The sequence below is a fragment of the Mustela nigripes genome, chromosome 4, assembly GCF_022355385.1.
Source record: "Mustela nigripes isolate SB6536 chromosome 4, MUSNIG.SB6536, whole genome shotgun sequence".
Taxonomy (NCBI): domain Eukaryota; kingdom Metazoa; phylum Chordata; class Mammalia; order Carnivora; family Mustelidae; genus Mustela; species Mustela nigripes.
Window position 1 is genome coordinate 173,334,891 of NC_081560.1, and position 20,619 is coordinate 173,355,509.

Sequence of the window (20,619 nt, forward strand, 5' to 3'; positions counted from 1 at the left end):
TGGTTCTATTGGGCTTTTGAGTCGATAAGTATTTAGAATTTGTTATACTCATCTTTGTTATTAGAGAAAGCTTTTAGGTTTTAATGAGAATAAATCGTGTTTAAAATACTCTATTTGTGGGGCACCTGGGTGGCTCAGTGGGTTAAGCCGCTGCCTTTGGCTCAGGTCATGATCTCGGGGTCCTGGGATCGAGTCCCGCATCGGGCTCTCTGCTCAGCAGGGAGCTTGCATCCCTCCCTCTCTCTCTCTGCCTGCCTCTCCATCTACTTGTGATTTCTCTCTGTCAAATAAATAAATAAAATCTTTAAAAAAAAAAAAAACTCAATTTGTGTGCTGCTCTGCTCTAAACCGTGACTGAATGAGAGATGTCAGTTCGAGCAAAAATATGGGGTCTTTGTGTTACTCTTCTGGCAGATTGCAGAGACTCCTTGGTAAATGCTTCAGCCATTTTACATCGAACCAGGCTTCTTCCATAGGGTAAGCGGTGGTATGAAGGAAAGAAAGGGATGGTCTGTCTTCCATTGTCCCCCCCCCCCCCCACTAAGGTTGACTGCCTTTTCTGTCTTCAACTTCATACAGCAAATTAAAATTTTACCATAAGATTTTTGAAATTCTTTAAAATCAGATATTATTACTGCTTGTAGTAAAATGTCCACCATTACCGGCCTTGTTGTAGCTATAGTGGGCATGGGATAGGCAAATGATAAAATACTGATTCCTTCCTTCCCTCCCTCTTTTAAAATGAGAACGGGTCAAAGAAAAGCACCTCATACAGTTTTAAGATTAAACATTTTGTTCCTAATGGAGAGAAGGATAAATAGTGAAAATGCTTTAGCTTCTGCAGTTAATTAAGAAAATATGAATGAATGCCTGCTCTGGGCTTATTAGCACTGAAACATTCTCTGGGGAGATGGAAATATATAAGGCTTCTTACTTAAAGGGTTTTCAGCCTGTTGGGGGAAGGTTTCTAATCCATGAAATGACTGACAACATAAAAACAAGTATAATTAGATGCCATTTTATAGTGAAAACAATATGCAGTCATGAGTCCGATTTATGGGGAGATCCATGAAATCTTGATAGAATGGCCAGGGAAGGCTTCACGAAGAAGTGTGTTGGACTCAGAATGGAATAAAAATGCTTTCCATCAGCACAGTAGTATGGACAAATAGCCTGGGAGTAAGAATGAACATACGCTTCTGTGTCAAGAGGTGGCAAGCTAACTGGAGCACAGTTTGTGAAAATCTTGAAGAATGATTACTTGTTGCAGGGAGCCAGCTGAGTTCGATCCTAGTTTTGCCACTAACTCTAGGTGGTGGCTTTGATAAGTCTCTCCACATTATCTTACGTTCAGATGGCTCTTCTTATAAGAAACTTATAATAAGCTGCTTCTTAGGTGTTTTTTCATCTCTTTTTTTAATCAGGGTGCTTGTTTAAGAATTCAAACCACTGTGCTCTGTTTTTTCATAATTTAGCTCATATCTACACTTTATGGAGAAGATAAGCCTCACAATGTAAAATGTCTGAATGTTCTTACCTCTACGTTAGTATAAAATGTCTCCATGATGTAAAATATTCATTCAAATGAATGAATGGTATAAAGATATTGCAGTCTTTTAAATTAAAATGACTTCATAATTACGCTTTTTCTTTATCAAAATGTTTTTAAATGGACTTAGTTTGAATGTTTTCTTTCCATTCTTTTCTACTTGTTTTTTTTACATTGTTGAGATCATACAAAATACATAATTTTGTATGCACCTAACATCATAGTCTTTGACATCTTAAAATTTTTTTGTAACATAATTTTATAGGTATAAAATATAGTACAGAATAAAGTCATGTTTGAATGTATGTACTGGTCATTGTGCTACATATCTTACACATGTTGTATTTAACCTTTAGACAACCCTATCAAGTATTTGGTATCCCCACTTTATAGATGAGGAAATAGATTCAGTTAAGTAACTTGCCCCGAGTCACATAGATAACACAGAATTCTTGTCTCTGACACTGTGGTGTCTCCAGTTTAAATAATTCTTCATATATCCTTGAATAAAAGGGTTGTCCCTGTTTTTTTTTTTGCCACTACAAATATGAATATAATTATACTTCACCACAAAGCAGATTATTTTATTTTCTGCAGACCCAACTTTTGAGAAACATTTGTATCATATTCAGTGTCATAGTGCAGTGATAACAGTGTTCTTGCCCTTACTTCTAATCTCTAAATTCTTCGGGGCTTTGGAAAGTCATCTAATCCTCAGCTTGTTTTTCCCTCACTGCGAAATTGACATATCTTACCAGGATTTCATTAGAAAGATTTAGTGAAAGAAACATCCTTCACTAATTTAGAAAGTATTTTTTTCTTTTTTCTTAAAGATTTTATTTACTTATTTGACACACAGAGAGAGATCCCAAGTAGGCAGAGAGGCAGGCAGAGAGAGAGGGGGAAGCCAGGCTCCCCGAGGAGTAGAGAGCCCGACGTGGGGCTTGATCCCAGAACCCTAGGATCATGACCTGAGCTGAAGGCAGAGGCTTTAACCCACTGAGCCACCCAGGTGCCCCTTTTTTTCTTTTTTTTTTTTAAGATTTTATTTATTTGACAGAGCAAGCAAGCGCAAGTAGGCAGAGTGGCAGGCAGAGGAAGAGGGAGAACCAGACTCTCCACTGAGGAGGGAGCCCAACGTGGGGCTCGATCCCAGGACCCTGGGATCATGACCTGAGCCAAAGGCAGCCGCTTAACTGACTGAGCCACCCCAGCACCGCAGTTTAGAAAGCATTTTAAACACAAAATTAACTTGTCTTTGCTAAGTGATAATTTTTATTGTTGCCTTTAAATTCAGTTTTCTGCCTAATGGAGTCTTACTTAAACAGAACCAGCAAACTCTTGGCCCAGTTTCCAGACACTATTATAAGAAAGTAAAATAAATTAAAATAGTATACCTCTGGAATAATTCCAATTACAATTCCTACAGGAATTGAAATGTTTGCCAAGTTTTTCTGCATTATAGCTGGCTATACTTAACAGTATTTAATTATCAGAATATTTTCATTATCAATGATGAGTTTTTCCCTTGAAGATGTAAAGAGTAAAAATTAGCTTGATATAGTGGTTTCTTATAACTTGAATCACTGATTTCTTCAGCAAGAGGGAAAAATGCAGATGAATGATAACTAGATAGAATTATGAGGCATAGTGACTGCCCTCCTAGGGTTTCAAAGCTTAATTTATGCTGTAAGCTAATAAATGTTTTCTGTAAGTATTGTAATGGTGCTACCTCTAAGAAAGAAGGTTATTCAGCAACTTTTTGAAAAATGATCAAAGCAAAAATAAAGAAATGAGCACACTTCAGAAAGTTGGGGTGCCTGTGTGGCTCAGTAGGTTAAGCCTCTACCTTTGGCTCAGGTCCAGCTGTCTTCTCAGGGGGGAGCCTGCTTCCCCCTCTCTCTCTGCCTGCCTCTCTGCCTACTTGTGATCTCTCTCTCTCTCTCTGTATTCAATAAATAAATAAAATCTTTAAAAAAAGAAAAAAAGATGATGAAAGTTAAAAGACATCACAATATTTGTCTCCAAAAGTTAAGTGTGACACAAGCATCTACATCCATAATTCTTTAACGCTGGTAATATTGTTTAATTTAAAACTAGAGGCTGGCTACACTACATGTGACATTTAAACCTGATACCAGCAGTTGAAATTTGAAGTCAGAAAGGAATTTAACAGGTTTATCAGATTAAAAAAAAATTCTTTTTTTTATTCACAGGAAACCTGTCCAGTTTAAGTCGTCTTGGTCTGAGATACAACAGACTGTCAGCAATACCCAGATCACTGGCAAAATGCAGTGCCCTTGAAGAGCTAAATTTAGAGAACAATAACATTTCTGCTCTACCAGAGGTGAGAGGTGGTAAATCTTTACAGCTGGGTGGATAATTTGATTATTGAGATTGTTTAAATAATGAGTATGCTACAGACATTTAGCCACCACTAAAATAAATACTCCAGAGAAAAAAGAATAGGTATGATTATAGGAACATACTAATTTTTTCTTTTTTCTATATAGAAGGGAGAAACCAGAGTGAGAAATCAGTTTGCTACATTCACATTGTAATCATCATGTAAATTTTTCTCACATCATTTTGGAACTGACAGTAGCAGCTATTAAGGAAAAGTTGTATGGTTGGTTTTAAAACTCAACTTACCCCACCCAATTCGGTTATTTTAAAAAGTGCTATAGAAAATACGGTTCATGAAAAGAATAAGCTATATAGAACACACTATTTATTAGTCATGTTAATATTAGCTGTAACACTTCCATGATCCAGATTATTACCCTGTTTATACAATAATATTAAAGCTTTTTTAGCATATACCAGTCACCAAATTTTGTTACTTCTTAACACATTATTTTTAATTTGGGTTTTGTTCTATGAAAAAATATTTTTGTTTATTTTGGGCAGAATGCAGTACTCTTTTATTTTATTCTTTTGCTATGTATTATTATTTTAGCATACCCACAACTTGTATGTTTGCTTACGGTTATTCAAGCATTATGTCTTACTGTATTATTCTAACAAAAGAATTGACTTGTGGCTTACTGATTAAGCTTTGCAAAACACCTTTTGTCCTAATAGTTAAAAATGCTTTTTATAAGTGACTCTTTATTTCTAGTTTTTCTGTGTGTGTGTATGTGTGTATTTGAATTAAAAATAAAGGTGCTTGGCGATTCACAGACCTGTACCCCTGGGGCTAATAATACATTATATATTAATAAAGATACTAAAAGGAAAAAAAATAAAGGTATGTTGGACAAATGTTTTTAGATATGATTTATAAAGAACAGTTTGAGTATATAAAGCTATAGGCTTGTAACAGTTTATAAAATAAATGTATATGATTGATTTGTTTCTATAGGGATACAGAAAAAAGTACCTATTAATTTTGCTTCTCTTATTCTGGGTGTTTGGGTTTTTAGAAAACCTTTGATCAGAATACAAATATCAGTTTTTCAGGATTGTATTTGCTAAGATGGACCAGTTCACTAAAACTGCTGTGAAGGTATCTCACCTGCAGTTTAAACGGGATTAAGAATAGAATCCACAGATTGTAGAGATAGCCCTGACAACTAGACTGTCTGGATTTTTGTCTTTCTCCCTAGTGGTAATTTAGAATGGTGATGGGTGGGGTTCTATTGTTTAAAGTCACCTCTTTTTCTAACAGTAATTACAATAATTAGACCTCACTGGGATTTTTTTAGGTGTGATTTGTGAGTTTCAGTAAAATTGACTGCTTTTACAGTGTCAGGCTGAACATAAAGATTGGGTGTATATTAAATTTCAAGAAGTGAGAAAATTTAAAATTTATTTTTATATCTAATTATCAGTGAAGGAAAACTAATAGTTATTTGGTACCTCTTAGGACACAAAGTTTCATATATAATATTTTGTGACTAAAATTAGTCAAGATTTACTTTTAGTAAAAGAATTAGAAAGAAGACAGCTCTCTTCAGTCTGGCTGTGGAAGAAGTGTCTCTGTGTGTGTGTACACAATATTTATGCGTTTTCATTCCCACATGCACATATTTAAGGTGGCCTTTTTTTCAGATGGAGAAGCTATGAGGGAAGCCCTTGATGATTGGTCCTGTCCAAATCTGGGAAAGGATTAAGTCTTATTTAAAAGGAGTCTGTGTGCGTTGGAAACACCATATTCCTAATGCAAATATGTAATTATCTGCATTTATAATAAGCACAATAAAGAAAACAACAAAATCCATTAGACAGCACTTAACTAGACATTCAAGCTGGGTGAGGCATGCACAATCAGGAAAGTGGTTTTCAATTGGGGTTCATTGCTGAAATCAGAACTGGCAAAATGACCATATAGTTTTTTGGTTTTTTGATGACTATCTGAAAATGGACTAGTTTTAATGTAGAAGGAAAAGGAACTTATTAAATCTAAGTACATATGGTCAAGGTGTAAGGCTAGGGATTCTACATGGGTTATCCCATTTGAGTCTTCACTGTAATTGTAGTAATTATTGGGGTATTATCAAACAGGAAGGGTAATAAGACTTAAGTTACGTTTTTAGCCTGATTTGTACCTTATTTTCCTGAGAGTACTGTAAGAAATATACTGATTGCCTAATTCACCAAAGGCCACGTAACTGGTAAGTGGAAGACCTAGGATGGGGATCCAGATGTGTCTGACTTTAAGGAATTGATAAGCAACTTCATTATATGCCCTAAGAGCGAAAGGTTGGAGAGTTGCCTTGTTGTTGCCTCTTTTCAGATTTCTGCAGTTTTTTTCAAAGAATGTCAGTAAAGTTAGCTACGTATAAGAATAATGAAAAAAGTTTTTACCATGAGACTCCGAATTTCATGTACTTTCAGTAAAGTAGGATATAGGCATTTTCCCAGAATTGACTGCCATGCAAAATAGTTCTCAGCACTCTTACCTGAGCTTTTCCTTTTATCTGTGTACATCAGTAGACAAATGTTGAAAGCTTCTTAACGTTTAGCATAAAGAACAAGTTTCAGTTCACCATATAATTATACCTTCAATTACATAGTTATTTCATTCTTTCAGCTGATCCTACTGACACCTCAAGTACTAAGTCTTCAGTTTCCTCCTGGTATACAGCTGATATTTGAACATTGTTTAAAATATACACACATACATACCTCACACGGCTTGTTTCCTCTCTGATTGGGTCTTTACTTCAATCCAGAATGTTTCTACTACTTCTCCTAATATTTTAATTTTTTTTTCATCCTTCAAGATCTAGCTCACTCTCAGTCTCCTTCCTGCTTTTCCAGTTACTCTAGTATTTCTTCTTTTCTTTAAATTTAGAGAAGGGACTTAAAATTTAAGCACTTACTATAAGCTAGAGATTGTAAAGCTATTTATGTATTTTATCTCTTTAAAATGTCTTCACTACAGTTTAACAAAACAAGGCATCATCATTTTACAAATGAACAGATTAAGGTTTGGAGAAATAGTTTGCCCAAAGTCACAAGCCACTGAAAAATAGATCTAGGATTCAGAGTTGTTTTATAGCCTATACCAGTGTTTCTCAAACATTAGTGTGCATACAAATCACTTGGGAATCTTAAGATTCATATCAATTTGGTAGGAATAGCACTGAAAGGTCTACATTTCTAACAAGCTGATGTTCTTCCTTCAAGCAGACTTAGAAAGCAAGATAATATGATTATATTACATATAATTTATTATTGATTATATAAGTTATGTGTTGTTTTCTTTTCCCCATCTTTGTGCTTTATTTCTCTAAATAGGTTTTAGTCATTTTAATGGCAGAGTTTCTTTTGTAATACCTAAACTCTAGCACTGCGGTTACATGGTGGGAGGCTGAAGTGAGGGGATTTGGGGGTAGTATCTGTAGTAAATACTTGTTTGATAGATGCATATTTCCCTCTGAAATCTTACCATATGGAAAAACACATAATATCAGGAAGTGTTATCTTCTGAATTTAGTATTCTTTAAAGGAGCCATTAAATTACTGAATAACAACTTACTCTGAGTCAGTATTATGTTAATCTTAATAATAATTTAGAGGATAATTAACTCGGACCTGAATAGGGTTGGTCTCATAGCAAGTGGCAGAGCCAGGACTCAGACTCAGGACCGTGTGATGTCAGAGATTATGCTCTATAAGGTTCTCAAACTGACCACTTGAGATACCTCTTACCCTCAGACATATTTTCTTTATAGAGTGGGGTTTTTTTGGTGCTTTGTTTTTTAGAGGGGGGAGGTGAGGGAGGGGCAGAAGGAGAGAGAAAGAATCCCAAGCACGCTCCACAGTCAACATGGCTCAGTCTCATGACCCTGAAGTCATGACCTGAGCCAAAATCAAAAGAGACACTTAACTGACTAAGCCACCCAGGTCCCCCTTCTTTATAGTGTTCTATATAAGCTAAAGCCAAGGAATAAAAATCAGATTTTATATGAGTTTTTCTGTTTCCTGTAAAATCTGGAAATCTGTTTGTTCCATATTCCTATAAGGCAATAGTTAGCTAGAGCTGAGTAGTGATTGTCCTCCCTCTAAGGTATCACAGAGCTAGCCCAACAAGGAGTCTCTGTCATTTGTTACATGAAGGCCCTTGGAGGCATTTGTGACTGCTGCTCTGTATTCTATGGAATAATCTTGTTACAATTCTAATTTGTATGTTTATTTTGTTTACAGAGTCTTTTATCAAGTCTTGTGAAACTGAATAGTTTGACCTTGGCTAGAAATTGCTTCCAGTTATACCCAGTAGGTGGTCCATCTCAGTTTTCCACCATCTATTCCCTGAACATGGAACACAATCGAATCAACAAAATCCCATTTGGAATTTTCTCCAGAGCAAAAGTATTAAGTAAGCTGAATATGAAGGTAAGCCTCTCTTTGTTTTGAGGGGGAGAAAAGCTGCTATTATTAGTACTTATACTAATATTTGTGCTTTCTTTATTAGTATGGATAACACTTACTTGTTACTTGCTGATGGAGTCTAAACTGATAATGATACATCAGGACAATTTGTATTAGATAACAAATTATCTTAGAGCCTTGCATACTCTTAGCACTTTATCTGAAAGAAATAATCATAAATATCCATGAAAGCATAGTTGTAGGGATATTTACTGTAGAATTTTCTATTTAATTGGTACCAACCTAACAAAGCTTTCATGTTGTAATAGTGTATCTTTGATACACTGTTAATACTATGAAGTCATTAAAAATAATACTCAAGATTAGAAGAATATTAATACCAGTTGAATTAATACTCAATTAGAAGAATATTAATACCAGTTGAAACATTCTCTATTTAGTAGGAAAAAGTTAAAGCAGTCAAAATTGTTAAAGCATCCATACAGTTTTTAAAAACTGTTCTTAATGTGCTTAAATATATTAAGTATCTATAGATTTATATGTGTATATAGCCAGAATTTATTTTTTTTAATATTTATTTATTTATTTGATGGACAGAGATCACAAGGAGGCAGAGAGGCAGGCAGAGAGAGAGGAGGAAGCAGGCTCCCTGCTGAGCAGAGAGCCCGACGTGGGGCTTGATCCCAGGACTCCGGGATCATGACCTGAGCGGAAGGCAGAGGCTTTAACCCACTGAGCCACCCAGGTGCCCCTATAGCCAGAATTTATTAAAATATGTTTCTTTAAATACCATAATTACTTTAAGGATGATCTTTTTTATTGAGGAATAATTGATATAACATTATATTAGTTTTAGTTGTACAACATAATATTCAATATTTGTATATTGGAAAATGATCACCACACTAAGTCTAGTTAATATTCATCACCATACGTTGTTACAGAATATTTTTTCTGTGATGACAATTTAAGATTTACTTTCCTAACAACTTCTAGATACGTAATACAATATTATTAACTATAGTTGCCATGCTGTATCTTACATCCCCATGACTGACTTAATCTGGAAAGTTTATACCATTGGATTCCCTTTACCCAGTTTGCCACCTCCTAACCTTTACCTCTGGCAACCATCAATCTTTTCTTTTTATCTTTGAGCTTGGTGTTTGTTTTGATTCCATAAATAAGAGGTATTTGTCTTTCTCCATCTGACTTATTTCACTGAGCATGCTGCTCTGATAGTCCATTCCCATTGTCACAAACAAGATGTCATTCTTTTTTATGGCTTAATACTGTCGTGTGTGTGTGTGTGTGTGTGTGTGTGTGTGTGTGTGTGCTGAAATTTCTTTATCTCTTCATTCATCCGTGAACACTTAGGTTGCTTCCATATTTCCATATCTTGGCTGTTTTAAATAATGCTGTGATGAACATGGGGGTGCATATATGTTTTTGAGTTAGTGTTTTCATTTTCTTCAGGTAAATACCAAAGAGTGGGATTGCTGAATTGTATGCTAGTTCTGTTTTTAATATTTTGAGGAACCTTTATATGGTTTTCTATAGTGGCTGCACCCATTTACATCCCCACCAATAGTGCGCAAAGGTCCCCCCTCTTTTTTTTTTTTTAGTATCACCAGCACTTGTTATTTCTTGCCTTTAGAGAATAGCCATTCTGACAGGTATGAGGTGATAGCTCATTGTGGTTTTGATTTGCATTTCCCTGATGATTAGTGATGTTAAGCATCTTTTCATGTGCTTGTTGCCATTTATCTGTATGTCATCTTTGGGGAAAAGTCTGTTTGCATCCTCTGCCTATTTTTTATTTTACTAACATATAATGTATTTGCTTCAGGGGTACAGCTCTGTGAATCATCAGTCTTAACACAATTCACAGTACTCAGCGCAAACCTTCCCCAATGTCCATTACCCAGCCACCTTATCCCTACCCCCACCCCACCCAGCAACCCTCAGTTTGTTTCCTGAGATTGTCTCTTATGTTTTGTCTCCCTTCCCAGTCCCATCTCGTTTCATTTTTTTCCCCTCCCTTCCCCCACAACTCCTCACCCTGCCTCTCAAATTCCTCATACCAGAGAGAGCATATGATAATTGTCTTCCTCTGATTGACTTATTTTACTTAGCTTAATGCCCTCTAGTTCTATCCCCATTGTTGCAAATGGCAAGATTTCGGGGGTTTTTTGATGGCTGCATAGTATGTGCTGTTGAGTTATAGGAGTTCTTCATATATTTTGGATATTAACCCCTTATCAGGTATATAATTTACAAATGTTTTCTTCTGATGGGTGATCTTTAGTTTCTTCTTGCATATCTGTATTCTCTACAGTGAATGAGTTTCACATTTGTAATAAAAAAAGGAAAGAAATGAAAGAAAGAAAGAGGAAGAAAGAAATGAAGCCTGATTTTTTTCCAGTGATTTGTTTATAGTGAACAAACTTTAGGCCCAGAGGTAAAAAGTAAATTGGCCATATAGCTAATTTGTCGCTGAGGTGTAGGAATCCAGGGGACATAGATTTCCTGCTTCCAGGTGTAAGTGTTCTATTGTATTATACTACAGGCTTTTATCTTTGATGAACTATTTCAACATAATTGTGGGTCTTTATGAACTATAGTCTAAATGTAGAATTTATTGATTCTCTGTATACTTGTAAATATATGTATCTTTTATGATAATTCCTTAGAGTTATGTAATAAGTAAGCTAGTGGGAATTCAAGATAATCTTACATAATCTTAAACAGGTATAAAATTATTGTTTATTGTTTCACTTAAATGAGATTTAGTAGTGGTAATCGTATTTATTCTGAATGTTCTCTTTGTAATAAGAGTCTTGGAACACAGTAGTCCAGGTGTTCATTAGTTTTCTGCGTTTGGTGATACATTTTTATGGATATGATTTTACTTTAACATTAGCTTGGAAAGGCTTGTTTTCAGTGAAATAACACTTTGCCTAGAGCTTTGCCTTAATTTTTCTTCAATAGCATGACAGCTGTTTAATAAAATTTTTTTTGAAAGAAGTCAAAATGAAACCTGATACTTTCCTCCTTATAAACACCAGTAGTAAATTTTTTTTTAATGAAAATGCTTTATCAAGCTACTAGAGTTAATAAGTTTGTGTTATAATGAATAGGTAGTAAATGTAAATATTATAATAAAAGAAAAACTTGGTTTTCAAATGGATGTTTGCTACTTGGAATTAATCTTACCAATTATTTTGTGCAAAATGAGACAAGTAATTCATGTGTATTGCAGAAAAATTTAAAATACAAATTAACAAGAAGGACATAAAATAATCCTACCTCTTGAGGTAGCCTCACTGTTAACACATTGGCATGCATCAGGGGTACTGATGGTTCTCTCTTGATACAAATAGCTCCCAACAAATACACTGTGGTAAGAGTTGTGATTGATGAAAATGTATTTTATATGTAGATTTAAGGAAGCAGGAAGAAAAATAGTCAGTCACTGGTATATAGTTCACAGTTTTTTCTGCATGTAGCTATATTTAATTTTTAAGCAAAATTGGATCATATTGTTTCATCATCTGTTTTTATTATTCAATGAGAAATGTATTTTTGCCATATCTTATGGATTTTTATTTTTTAAATTTTTAAATTTTTTTTTTCAAAGACTTTATTTATTTATTTGACAGAGGTCACAAGTAGGAAAGAGAGGCAGGCAGGGAAAGAGAGAAGGAAGCAGGCTCTCCGCGGAGCAGAGAGCCCGATGCGGGGCTCGATCCCAGGACCCCGGGATCATGACCTGAGCTGAAAGCAGGGGCTTTAACCCACTGAGACACCCAGGTGCCCCTCTTATGGATTTTTAAAGTAAAATTGGCGATACTATCAGTTAGTGTTTTAATGATTTAATTTGCTATCTTCGTAAGATTTTTTTCCTCTCCTCCTTTATTGCTCAGTGTCTCCAGAATTGCTATGTTTCTCTGATTTCCTCATGGGCTGTAATTCAGTATTTCTTCTTCCATTGTGCTCATGAGCACCCACATTTTATTCCATGATTTCTGTATATTATTGTGAAATGGGAAAAACCTATTTTTCATCAGGACCTTTGAAATCTCAATTGTTGGTCTATATAGTATATTTTTCTGTATCTAATACAGATAGTCACATAAGGAACAAACTTCTAATTTAACTTCAAAATAAAAAGGTTAAACTACTTTGGAGGTTTAGATTTTTCATTGCTTTTTCATTATTTATTTGGGTATCAAAAAGGGGAATTGGGTTTTTTGTTTAAATAAGAATTTTCTTTCCAAAGAGAGGTATATGTATATGGTGCTTTTTCATTTATCATTCTACTTTGGTTACTTCTTTTTGTCTTTGCCAGGACAATCAGTTGACATCACTTCCCTTGGATTTTGGAACTTGGACCAGTATGGTAGAGTTGAATTTAGCCACCAATCAGCTCACAAAGATTCCTGAGGATGTGTCTGGTCTTGTTTCTCTTGAGGTGAGTATAAAAGAGCATTTATTTAGAACTCCTTAGATCCTTCTGCATTCATCTTGCTTATAAAGTTTCCAGTTAAAATAAGCAATTTCTACTGGAGGAAGATCATAATTAGAAATGTTAGAGTTCTCTTTTTTTTTTTTTTAAGATTTTATTTATTTATTTGACAGAGATCACACGTAGCCAGAGAAGCAGACAGAGAGAGAGAGAGAGAGAGGAGGAAGCAGGCTCCCTGCTGAGCAGAGAGCCCTGTGCGAGGCTCGATCCCAGGACCCTGGGATCATGACCTGAGCCCTAGGCAGAGGCTTTAACCCACTGAGCCACCCAGGTGCCCCAGAAATGTTAGAGCTCTCTTAAACATAAAACTGTATTAGGATGATGAGGTATTTACTTAATCTGGGCTCAGTGCTTCTGAATTACTCTTGTCCATTAAAAGTTGGTAGGTTTGAGTACTACAAAGTGTCTTTAAAAGAAATGTCTTTAAAATTTAGCGTCTTTTAGAACATAGTTTTTCCCTTAACTCTATTTAGGAATCTTGCACTAATGTCTACCAGAATGATTATGGTGTCCTTAGACTGGCAATGAGGACCTTTCGTATGATTCTGGCCCACTTTTACATCCTAATTACCTAGTATACTCTTATTTAACCAATTAGATATTTTCTTTGCTGGGAATTTGTGCATGTTTCTAGCTCTGTATATGTTTAATCTTTTGTTTTAAGATTTTATTTATTTATTTGGCAGAGAGGGAGAAGGGAGCACAAGCAGGGGGAGCAGCAGCAGGCATAGGGAGAAGGAAAAGTAAGCTTCCCAACTGGGCAGGGAGCCCGATGTAGTGCTCCATCCCAGGATGCCTGGATTATGACCTGAGCCAAGGCCTACGCTCAACCGACTGAGCCACCCAGGCACTGCTGAACATTTAGTTTTACTATTCTCAGTATCTACGGTATCCTTTTCTCATTCCTTTTTTTCCTTTTAAATTATTTTCCATAATTAAAGATCCATCTTATTGTCCCCTCCTTAGTGAAGGATGAATTCTCCAGCTTCTGAGTCGCTGGAATGTTTGTCCTCTTTATGAAAAAGCTTACTACTAATATATATTTTTATGGTTTGTTTTTTTTTTAAGATTTTATTTATTTATTTGAGAGTGAGAAAGAGTGAGAGAGAACATGAGAGCAGAGAGGGTCAGAGGGAGAAGCAGACTCCTGGCAGAGCTGAGAGCCTGATGCAGGACTTGATCCCAGGACTCTGGGATCATGACCTGAGCTAAACGCAAGTTACTTAACCCAGCTGAGCCACCTAGGCAACCTAAATACATATTTTTAAAAGTTTCCTCTGTATCCCATGTTTTCTTAAAATCTAATTTCTTTTTAAAATTATTTTATTTAGTAAGGTCAAATAGTATATGTAGTGGTTAAAAGCATGAATTCTGAATGAAGACAGATCTGGGTACAATTCCACTTTTATCTCTATGGATTTAACTCGACCAAGCTTCTGTTTCCTCCGCTGTGAAATGAAAATGATAGTATTTTCCTCAGAAGATTGGAGTTAGGATTAAATGTGAAAATGCAGACAATGCATTTAGTGCCTTGCAAGTGGTAAACTCAATAGCTACTGGGTTTTTCTGGTTTTATTATGTATGCTTACTTTATTATAGGTAGTATCACTTTGCAGGGAAAAAAGTGGGCATAAAACATCAACCAGAATCTTATGTAGGTCTTTCCATTCAGTGCTCTTTTCCACTATCCCATACTCGGTGTTATCTTCCTAATACGGCCACCACCACCGTAATTTCTCTGGAAACAGGGACTGTCTTTCTCAAGTACTTTTTTCCCCTCTTCAGTATATTAGAGGATGGTTTGCAATATAATAAATATACCATAAATAATAATTATTGCGTATTAAAATAGGCAGTTTAGAAATCATCACCTCCCTAAAAGTGATGGTTTGTAAGAGGTTTTGAATAAATAAGTGATTTCCTATCAGATGCACATTTGGTAACCACTCAGTATCAAAATACATTAACTATATGAATTTTAATACAAGTGGTTAATTTTACATTTTATTTGTTACGGGTAAAATTAAACTTTTGCTTTCATTAGTTTTGACTTTAGTTAAATCTTTTATTTCCAATAGCTATGGTGATTTTTTTAAGAATAGTAAGTTGAATGTTTTATGTTATATAGTGAACATTGCTCTTTTTTTTTTTTTTTTAAATATGGAACGCTTCACGATTTTGCGTGTCATCCTTGCACAGGGGCCATGCTAATCTTCTCTGTATCGTTCCAATTTTAGTATATGTGCTGCCGAAACGAGCACAACATTGATCTTAATATTCACTATTTGTGGGGGCGCCTGGGTGGCTCAGTGGGTTAGGCCTCTGCCTTCAGCTCAGGTCATGATCTCAGGGTCCTGGGATCCAGCCCCACATCAGGCTCTCTGCTCAGATGAGAGAGCATCTTTTCCCCCTCCCTCTGCCTGCCTCTCTGCCTACTTAGGATCTCTCTCTCTCTCTCTCTGTCAAATAAATAAATAACATCTTAAAAAATATATATATTCACTCTTTGGAAAATTAGCAGTTTAATAAAATTTAAGCCACCTAATGGTAATATATAATTCCATTTCATGAATTACCAAACACTATCAATAATTTCTCTTAGGTTCTAATATTATCAAACAATCTTCTAAAGAAGCTTCCCCATGGTCTTGGAAACCTTAGGAAGTTAAGAGAATTGGATCTAGAGGAGAACAAATTGGAATCCTTGCCAAATGAAATTGCTTACCTTAAGGATTTACAGGTAAAACATTATCCTGGTGATTTTATAGTTATATGACTAAAGTTTTGGGGGTACATTCCAAACTGCACATTTTTCTTAAGAATTTGATATAATTCTTTAATTAGAGATTTTTATTATAGCAGTAGAGCTGAGTTTTATGTTTACTTTTCACTTGCTAACAAACGATATACTTTGAAAGTAAAATTTATTGAGTGATTCTTACCTAATCTAATTTACCTATTAATTTATCTTATCAGCTTAGTAGATATATTATTTTAAATTTATATCAGTAGTGGAAATCCATGTGTAACTATCTTTTATTTTGTTAATCTTTTAGAAATTAGTCTTGACAAACAACCAGTTGACCACCCTTCCCAGAGGCATTGGTCACCTTACCAATCTCACACATCTAGGCCTTGGAGAGAACCTACTCACTCATCTTCCTGAAGAAATTGGTATGAACCATTTGGATGCTTGACTCTGTACTAATTTGCTCTTGCGTGTTCAATAAGTATTTCAGATAAATAGGACAAATCTGTTTTTATCACCTGATATTACCTCAGGGTCAAGATTCTCTTTCTCTCTTTTAAATAGAGCTCCCAGTATTTTGTTGGTCAGATGGTTGGTTTTGGGTAGGTTTCCTCATAGGATGGTATAGTTAATATTGCATTTGAGAATATTTTGACCTACTTCCATTTCCAATATGTTTAACCTTATTTTAGATGAGTTATTTTATATTTCTTCCGTTTAAAAATTACACAAGCTTGAATTAAACTAGTAATGTCTTATGCCAAAAGAATATTTCTTCTTGAGGTTTTAGGATTAATTTTACTATTTGATTAAATTACTATTTAACAGTATCTTGAAATGTTTTCAGTGTTTCATATAATTAATGTGACTACCTTGAATTTTAGTTGATGCAGGTTGTAACCCCATTTTGCAAAGAGAATTACCAATTGAGGTTACATTGTAGTTTTAAATTAGTAATTCCATATATTGTGTTCTTATGCGGTTTCAGAGACCCTTTATATTAGTGGTTAAGAATGGGTTTAGAGTTACAATGTAAGTTATACTTTAATTTTAAAAAAAACGGTTTTGGGGTAAGATATATAATTCAAAATCTGGCCGTGCTGCTTATTGGCTTTATGGCTTGGGGTAACATATGGAAACTCCCTAAACTTCCAAGTTTTCTACTTGTGTAAAGTAAGAATAATAATAGTAACTTCTCATAGTTAAAATCTTAAATGTAAACATCCATTATCTGATAGCCATTATTTTCATTAGTCTTCTGCATACCAGTATCAAATATCACAAGTTTTGAAGTTTAAAAATTAAAAAACATGGAAGGCACCTTCATTTCTAGTATGTTTATTCATCTGGCCTCATTTGATTGCAGGAGACATTGCCTAGAAAGTGTGAATATCCTGAGACAGTCTAAGATAATTTTTTAAGATTATTACATAAGTTGATTTTTGGCTTATTGCCAAATAGTGCTAACTCTCTCAGTGAAAGATTTATACGAAGTAACAGAAATCTTTCCATATGAGAAATTTATTTAAAAAAGAGATCATCACATTGTTTGTAACAGGAAAGTGATTGTAGGAACCAGTTTACAATAAACATACTTACGGAGTTTTGAAAAAATACATACCAATGCCAAGCTATCCCAAACAAAATCTTTGGACATGTAGCATGTGTATTTAAAAAAAACCTGAAACTTGAAAACTGACCATAAAGGAAGAAATACCAATTTAATTGGTATGGAACATGACCTGGACATCAGAGTTCTTTAGATCAGCCTCACTTGATTTGAATATGCAATAAAATTGGGAGATCCATAATTGTAGAGTTTTAAAATGAAGAGAAGAAAATAAGAGTCAATGTGTATTCAGTATATATAATGCCCAGGATAGTATCATGCCCAACTGAAATTCTAAAATAGTAACTGATTTTTTTAAAAAATAGTAATTGATTTGATTTTTTTTTTAAACAGGTACACTGGAGAACCTAGAAGAACTATATTTGAATGACAACCCCAATCTACATAGCCTTCCCTTTGAGCTGGCTCTTTGCAGCAAGCTTTCAATCATGAGTATTGAGAACTGTCCACTCAGTCACCTTCCACCTCAGATTGTTGCTGGGGGTCCTTCTTTTATCATTCAGTTTCTAAAGATGCAGGGTCCATATCGTGCCATGGTCTGATACAAATCTGCTGGTCCCACACACTGTTCAAAAATAGACTGCCATTAATGTTTCATATCTATATCTGTATCTATTTATGTAGATATTGATATATTTGGCAGATTTATAAAGACTGCATTATGTGTTTCTGCTAATAGAGGAATCATAGCCATTTAGATTTTTTTTAATTCTGTACAAAAGGCTTATATAAGTTTTCTTTGCTGAACTTGATGGATGTTTTTCTGTTGTGTAATATGATACGCCAGTTTGCTAAAAACATTTGCCAACAAATTATGAAGTTATTAAATTTAAGGGCCAGAGGTAGTATAGTTAGATATACTTTCTCTTAGCAAAAATAATGGACAATTTTGTTGCAACTTTTTATATACATTTTCCCCTTACCAGTTGCCAGATCATTGTAGTATTATAGGCCCTAAAGGTAGAATTTTTCTTTAACTTATTTTGAAATTTGAGATTTAAATTTTATATATTGTTTACAGTCAGAGTAAATCACTGGATTTTGTTTGTTTGTTTGTTTGATTTGCTCTGTTTTAATCAGTGAAATCTAGTTTATATCCTCTGCTAAAGAATTTGCATCAGCTGGTTTAAATATTAAAAGGTATTTGCTTGTTGAAACAACTGGCAAGTGAAAAGATACAGTCAAAAATTCTAGAATTCTTTTAATTGTGTTTCTCTGATCAATTGTAAAGCAAAATACATGAAGTGAGTCTTTAGGTTGGGGGAGGGTATTGAGATCTTTTCTAGTACAAATATCTTTTCTTAAGTTTGGGGCAACAGAAACTTATAGTATGGAAGAGTTTTCACTCCTGAAAGTTGCAGAATGACAAAAACTAACAGAATAATTTCGAAAACAAAAACAAAAACAAAACAAAAACCCACATAAACACACACACATTCTATATATGTATATACAATGCTATATAGATATGTATTTATTATATCATAAACTACAATAGGTAACTTTAAGGATTTCTCCCTAGCCTTGTACAATGAAATGAATGTTTTTCTTTGAACACTGCAATATATGTATGTTTCAAGGTTATTTAACAGTGTACTATGGTTTTATATCTTGACTTGCCTTGTACATCTCTCAGTTCTGGAATATCTGCGTCTAAGCACAATATCTTCACACTGTGCTATATTGCTGCTGAACTAAATGCACTTTTCCCCACATTTGGGGCACTGGCTTCAAACAATTCAGTTCAGTACCATTGATTTTAATCTCATCTTTCCTTTCTTGGTAGCTGTTAATACAATTACGGAAAAGAGGCACATTGTATAGAAGCCATTGATAGTTCAGTGGAAATTCTGTAAGATGTGCATGTGCTATTTGATATGTTTTCTTTTGCTTTACTGCTTTTAAGGCTAGCAGTACCGTAAGTGTGTGCCCGTTAGACAGTAATCTTACTTTTGGTAGTGTCATTCTAAGTCCATTAATTATTAAAGAGACAGAGCAAGTACATTCTAGATACCATCCTAAAAAACATTTCCCATATAATGAATGTTATGTGTAATTAAGTATTGCTGCTTGGTTTTCTTTTTTTTCCCCTCTCTTTGGGTCGGCATTGTGTTTTAATAAAACCATTTTTGAATTGAAGCTCTATTAAAATGGAAATTTGGAGTGTTTTCCTTTTTCTGGCACTCACAATCAGGACTTAGTTTGAGGTCAAACCTGGATTCGTAATTGGCAATTTTTTAAGGAGCAAGTAAGAAATGGAAGGCAGGTGAAGATATAAAACCCTAGAATGCTTAAATGTGCTGTAAAACTATTGTAGATGTCACTGGATTTTACCAAGTAATATCCTTTCTTCTTTTTTTCTGTCTACTGTGGCTTTTCAGTTAAAATTTTGTTTATAAAAGGAATTTGTTTATTACAGCTCTATATATCTATGTGTATGTGTTTTTTTTAAATATCATATCCAGTTGTGTTTATATATAAAAATGATAGAACTTGAACTTTCAAAGCAGTAAACTAATTTTTTTTTGTGAGAAAAAAAGGTTATTGTTTCTTAAAAATGAAAATAGATTTAGTTTTTGAAACATTTTGGTTCCCCTACCTTCATTTATATTAGTCTGCAACAGAAATGCAGAAGGATCACACTCGTAACAGGTCATTTTACAAGCAAACCGTATATAGCTGAGGACTGTAAAATTTTTAAAGAAGTATAAAACATATGTCCTTTTTATGGCTGCCACCTTGTAAAAGCCCTTGAATTTCATTACTTCTAGTAAGAAACTAAAATGGACTCTTAATTGGGATATCCTTGTGAAATAAAGAAATTTAATATTTAAACAGGGTTTGAATATATTAAGGGATATTGTTGAATGACTGTGAGCTAATGCTTTTCCTCAAACTGTAGGACTAATTGGCATATCCAGACATTTTCCTTTCTTTTGAAGAAATCAGGTATAGTCGCTCAATAAATAAGGCTCAATAAATTACAAAAAAAAAGGCAGTGTTGTAGAATGTTACATTGGAAAATTGCTCTAAACTTCGCTTTTGTTAATATATCATGGTATCAAAACCACAAAGACAATGTTACAGTCCTTCTGTGGTCATATAGTACTTTTTAAATCCTGATTATTTCATACAGAAAGAAGGGGGGAGATGCTACATAATTTATGGACTTAATGGATACATGTGAAAACAAGATAGAAACTCTTGAAGGAGGAATATACGCATAAAACATTTATTTGTACTTACATTCAAAAGTGGATGATAAATTGGAATGAGCTCCAAAAATGTAATTGCCTATTTCTAATTTATCTCATTGTAAGGCC

General features: G+C 34.4%; 1 protein-coding gene and 1 non-coding gene across 3 annotated transcripts in view; one reads left to right on the top strand and one right to left on the bottom strand.

Moving 5' to 3' along the window:
• SHOC2 (SHOC2 leucine rich repeat scaffold protein) overlaps positions 1–19,720 on the top strand; it is a 94,848-nt gene extending 75,128 nt beyond the window's left edge. For both annotated transcript variants that reach the window (XM_059398550.1, XM_059398551.1), the window contains exons 4-9: positions 3,766–3,896; positions 8,204–8,392; positions 12,741–12,863; positions 15,520–15,657; positions 15,974–16,091; positions 17,630–19,720. In XM_059398550.1, coding sequence (XP_059254533.1) covers positions 3,766–3,896; positions 8,204–8,392; positions 12,741–12,863; positions 15,520–15,657; positions 15,974–16,091; positions 17,630–17,838 — 908 coding nt within the window. In that variant the 3' untranslated portion in view covers positions 17,839–19,720. The remainder of the gene's footprint in view (positions 1–3,765; positions 3,897–8,203; positions 8,393–12,740; positions 12,864–15,519; positions 15,658–15,973; positions 16,092–17,629) is intronic.
• LOC132016989 (U6 spliceosomal RNA) lies at positions 15,072–15,178 on the bottom strand. Its single transcript, XR_009404079.1, has one exon. It is a non-coding gene; the product is annotated as a U6 spliceosomal RNA (small nuclear RNA).
• Positions 19,721–20,619: the final 899 nt, after the last annotated feature.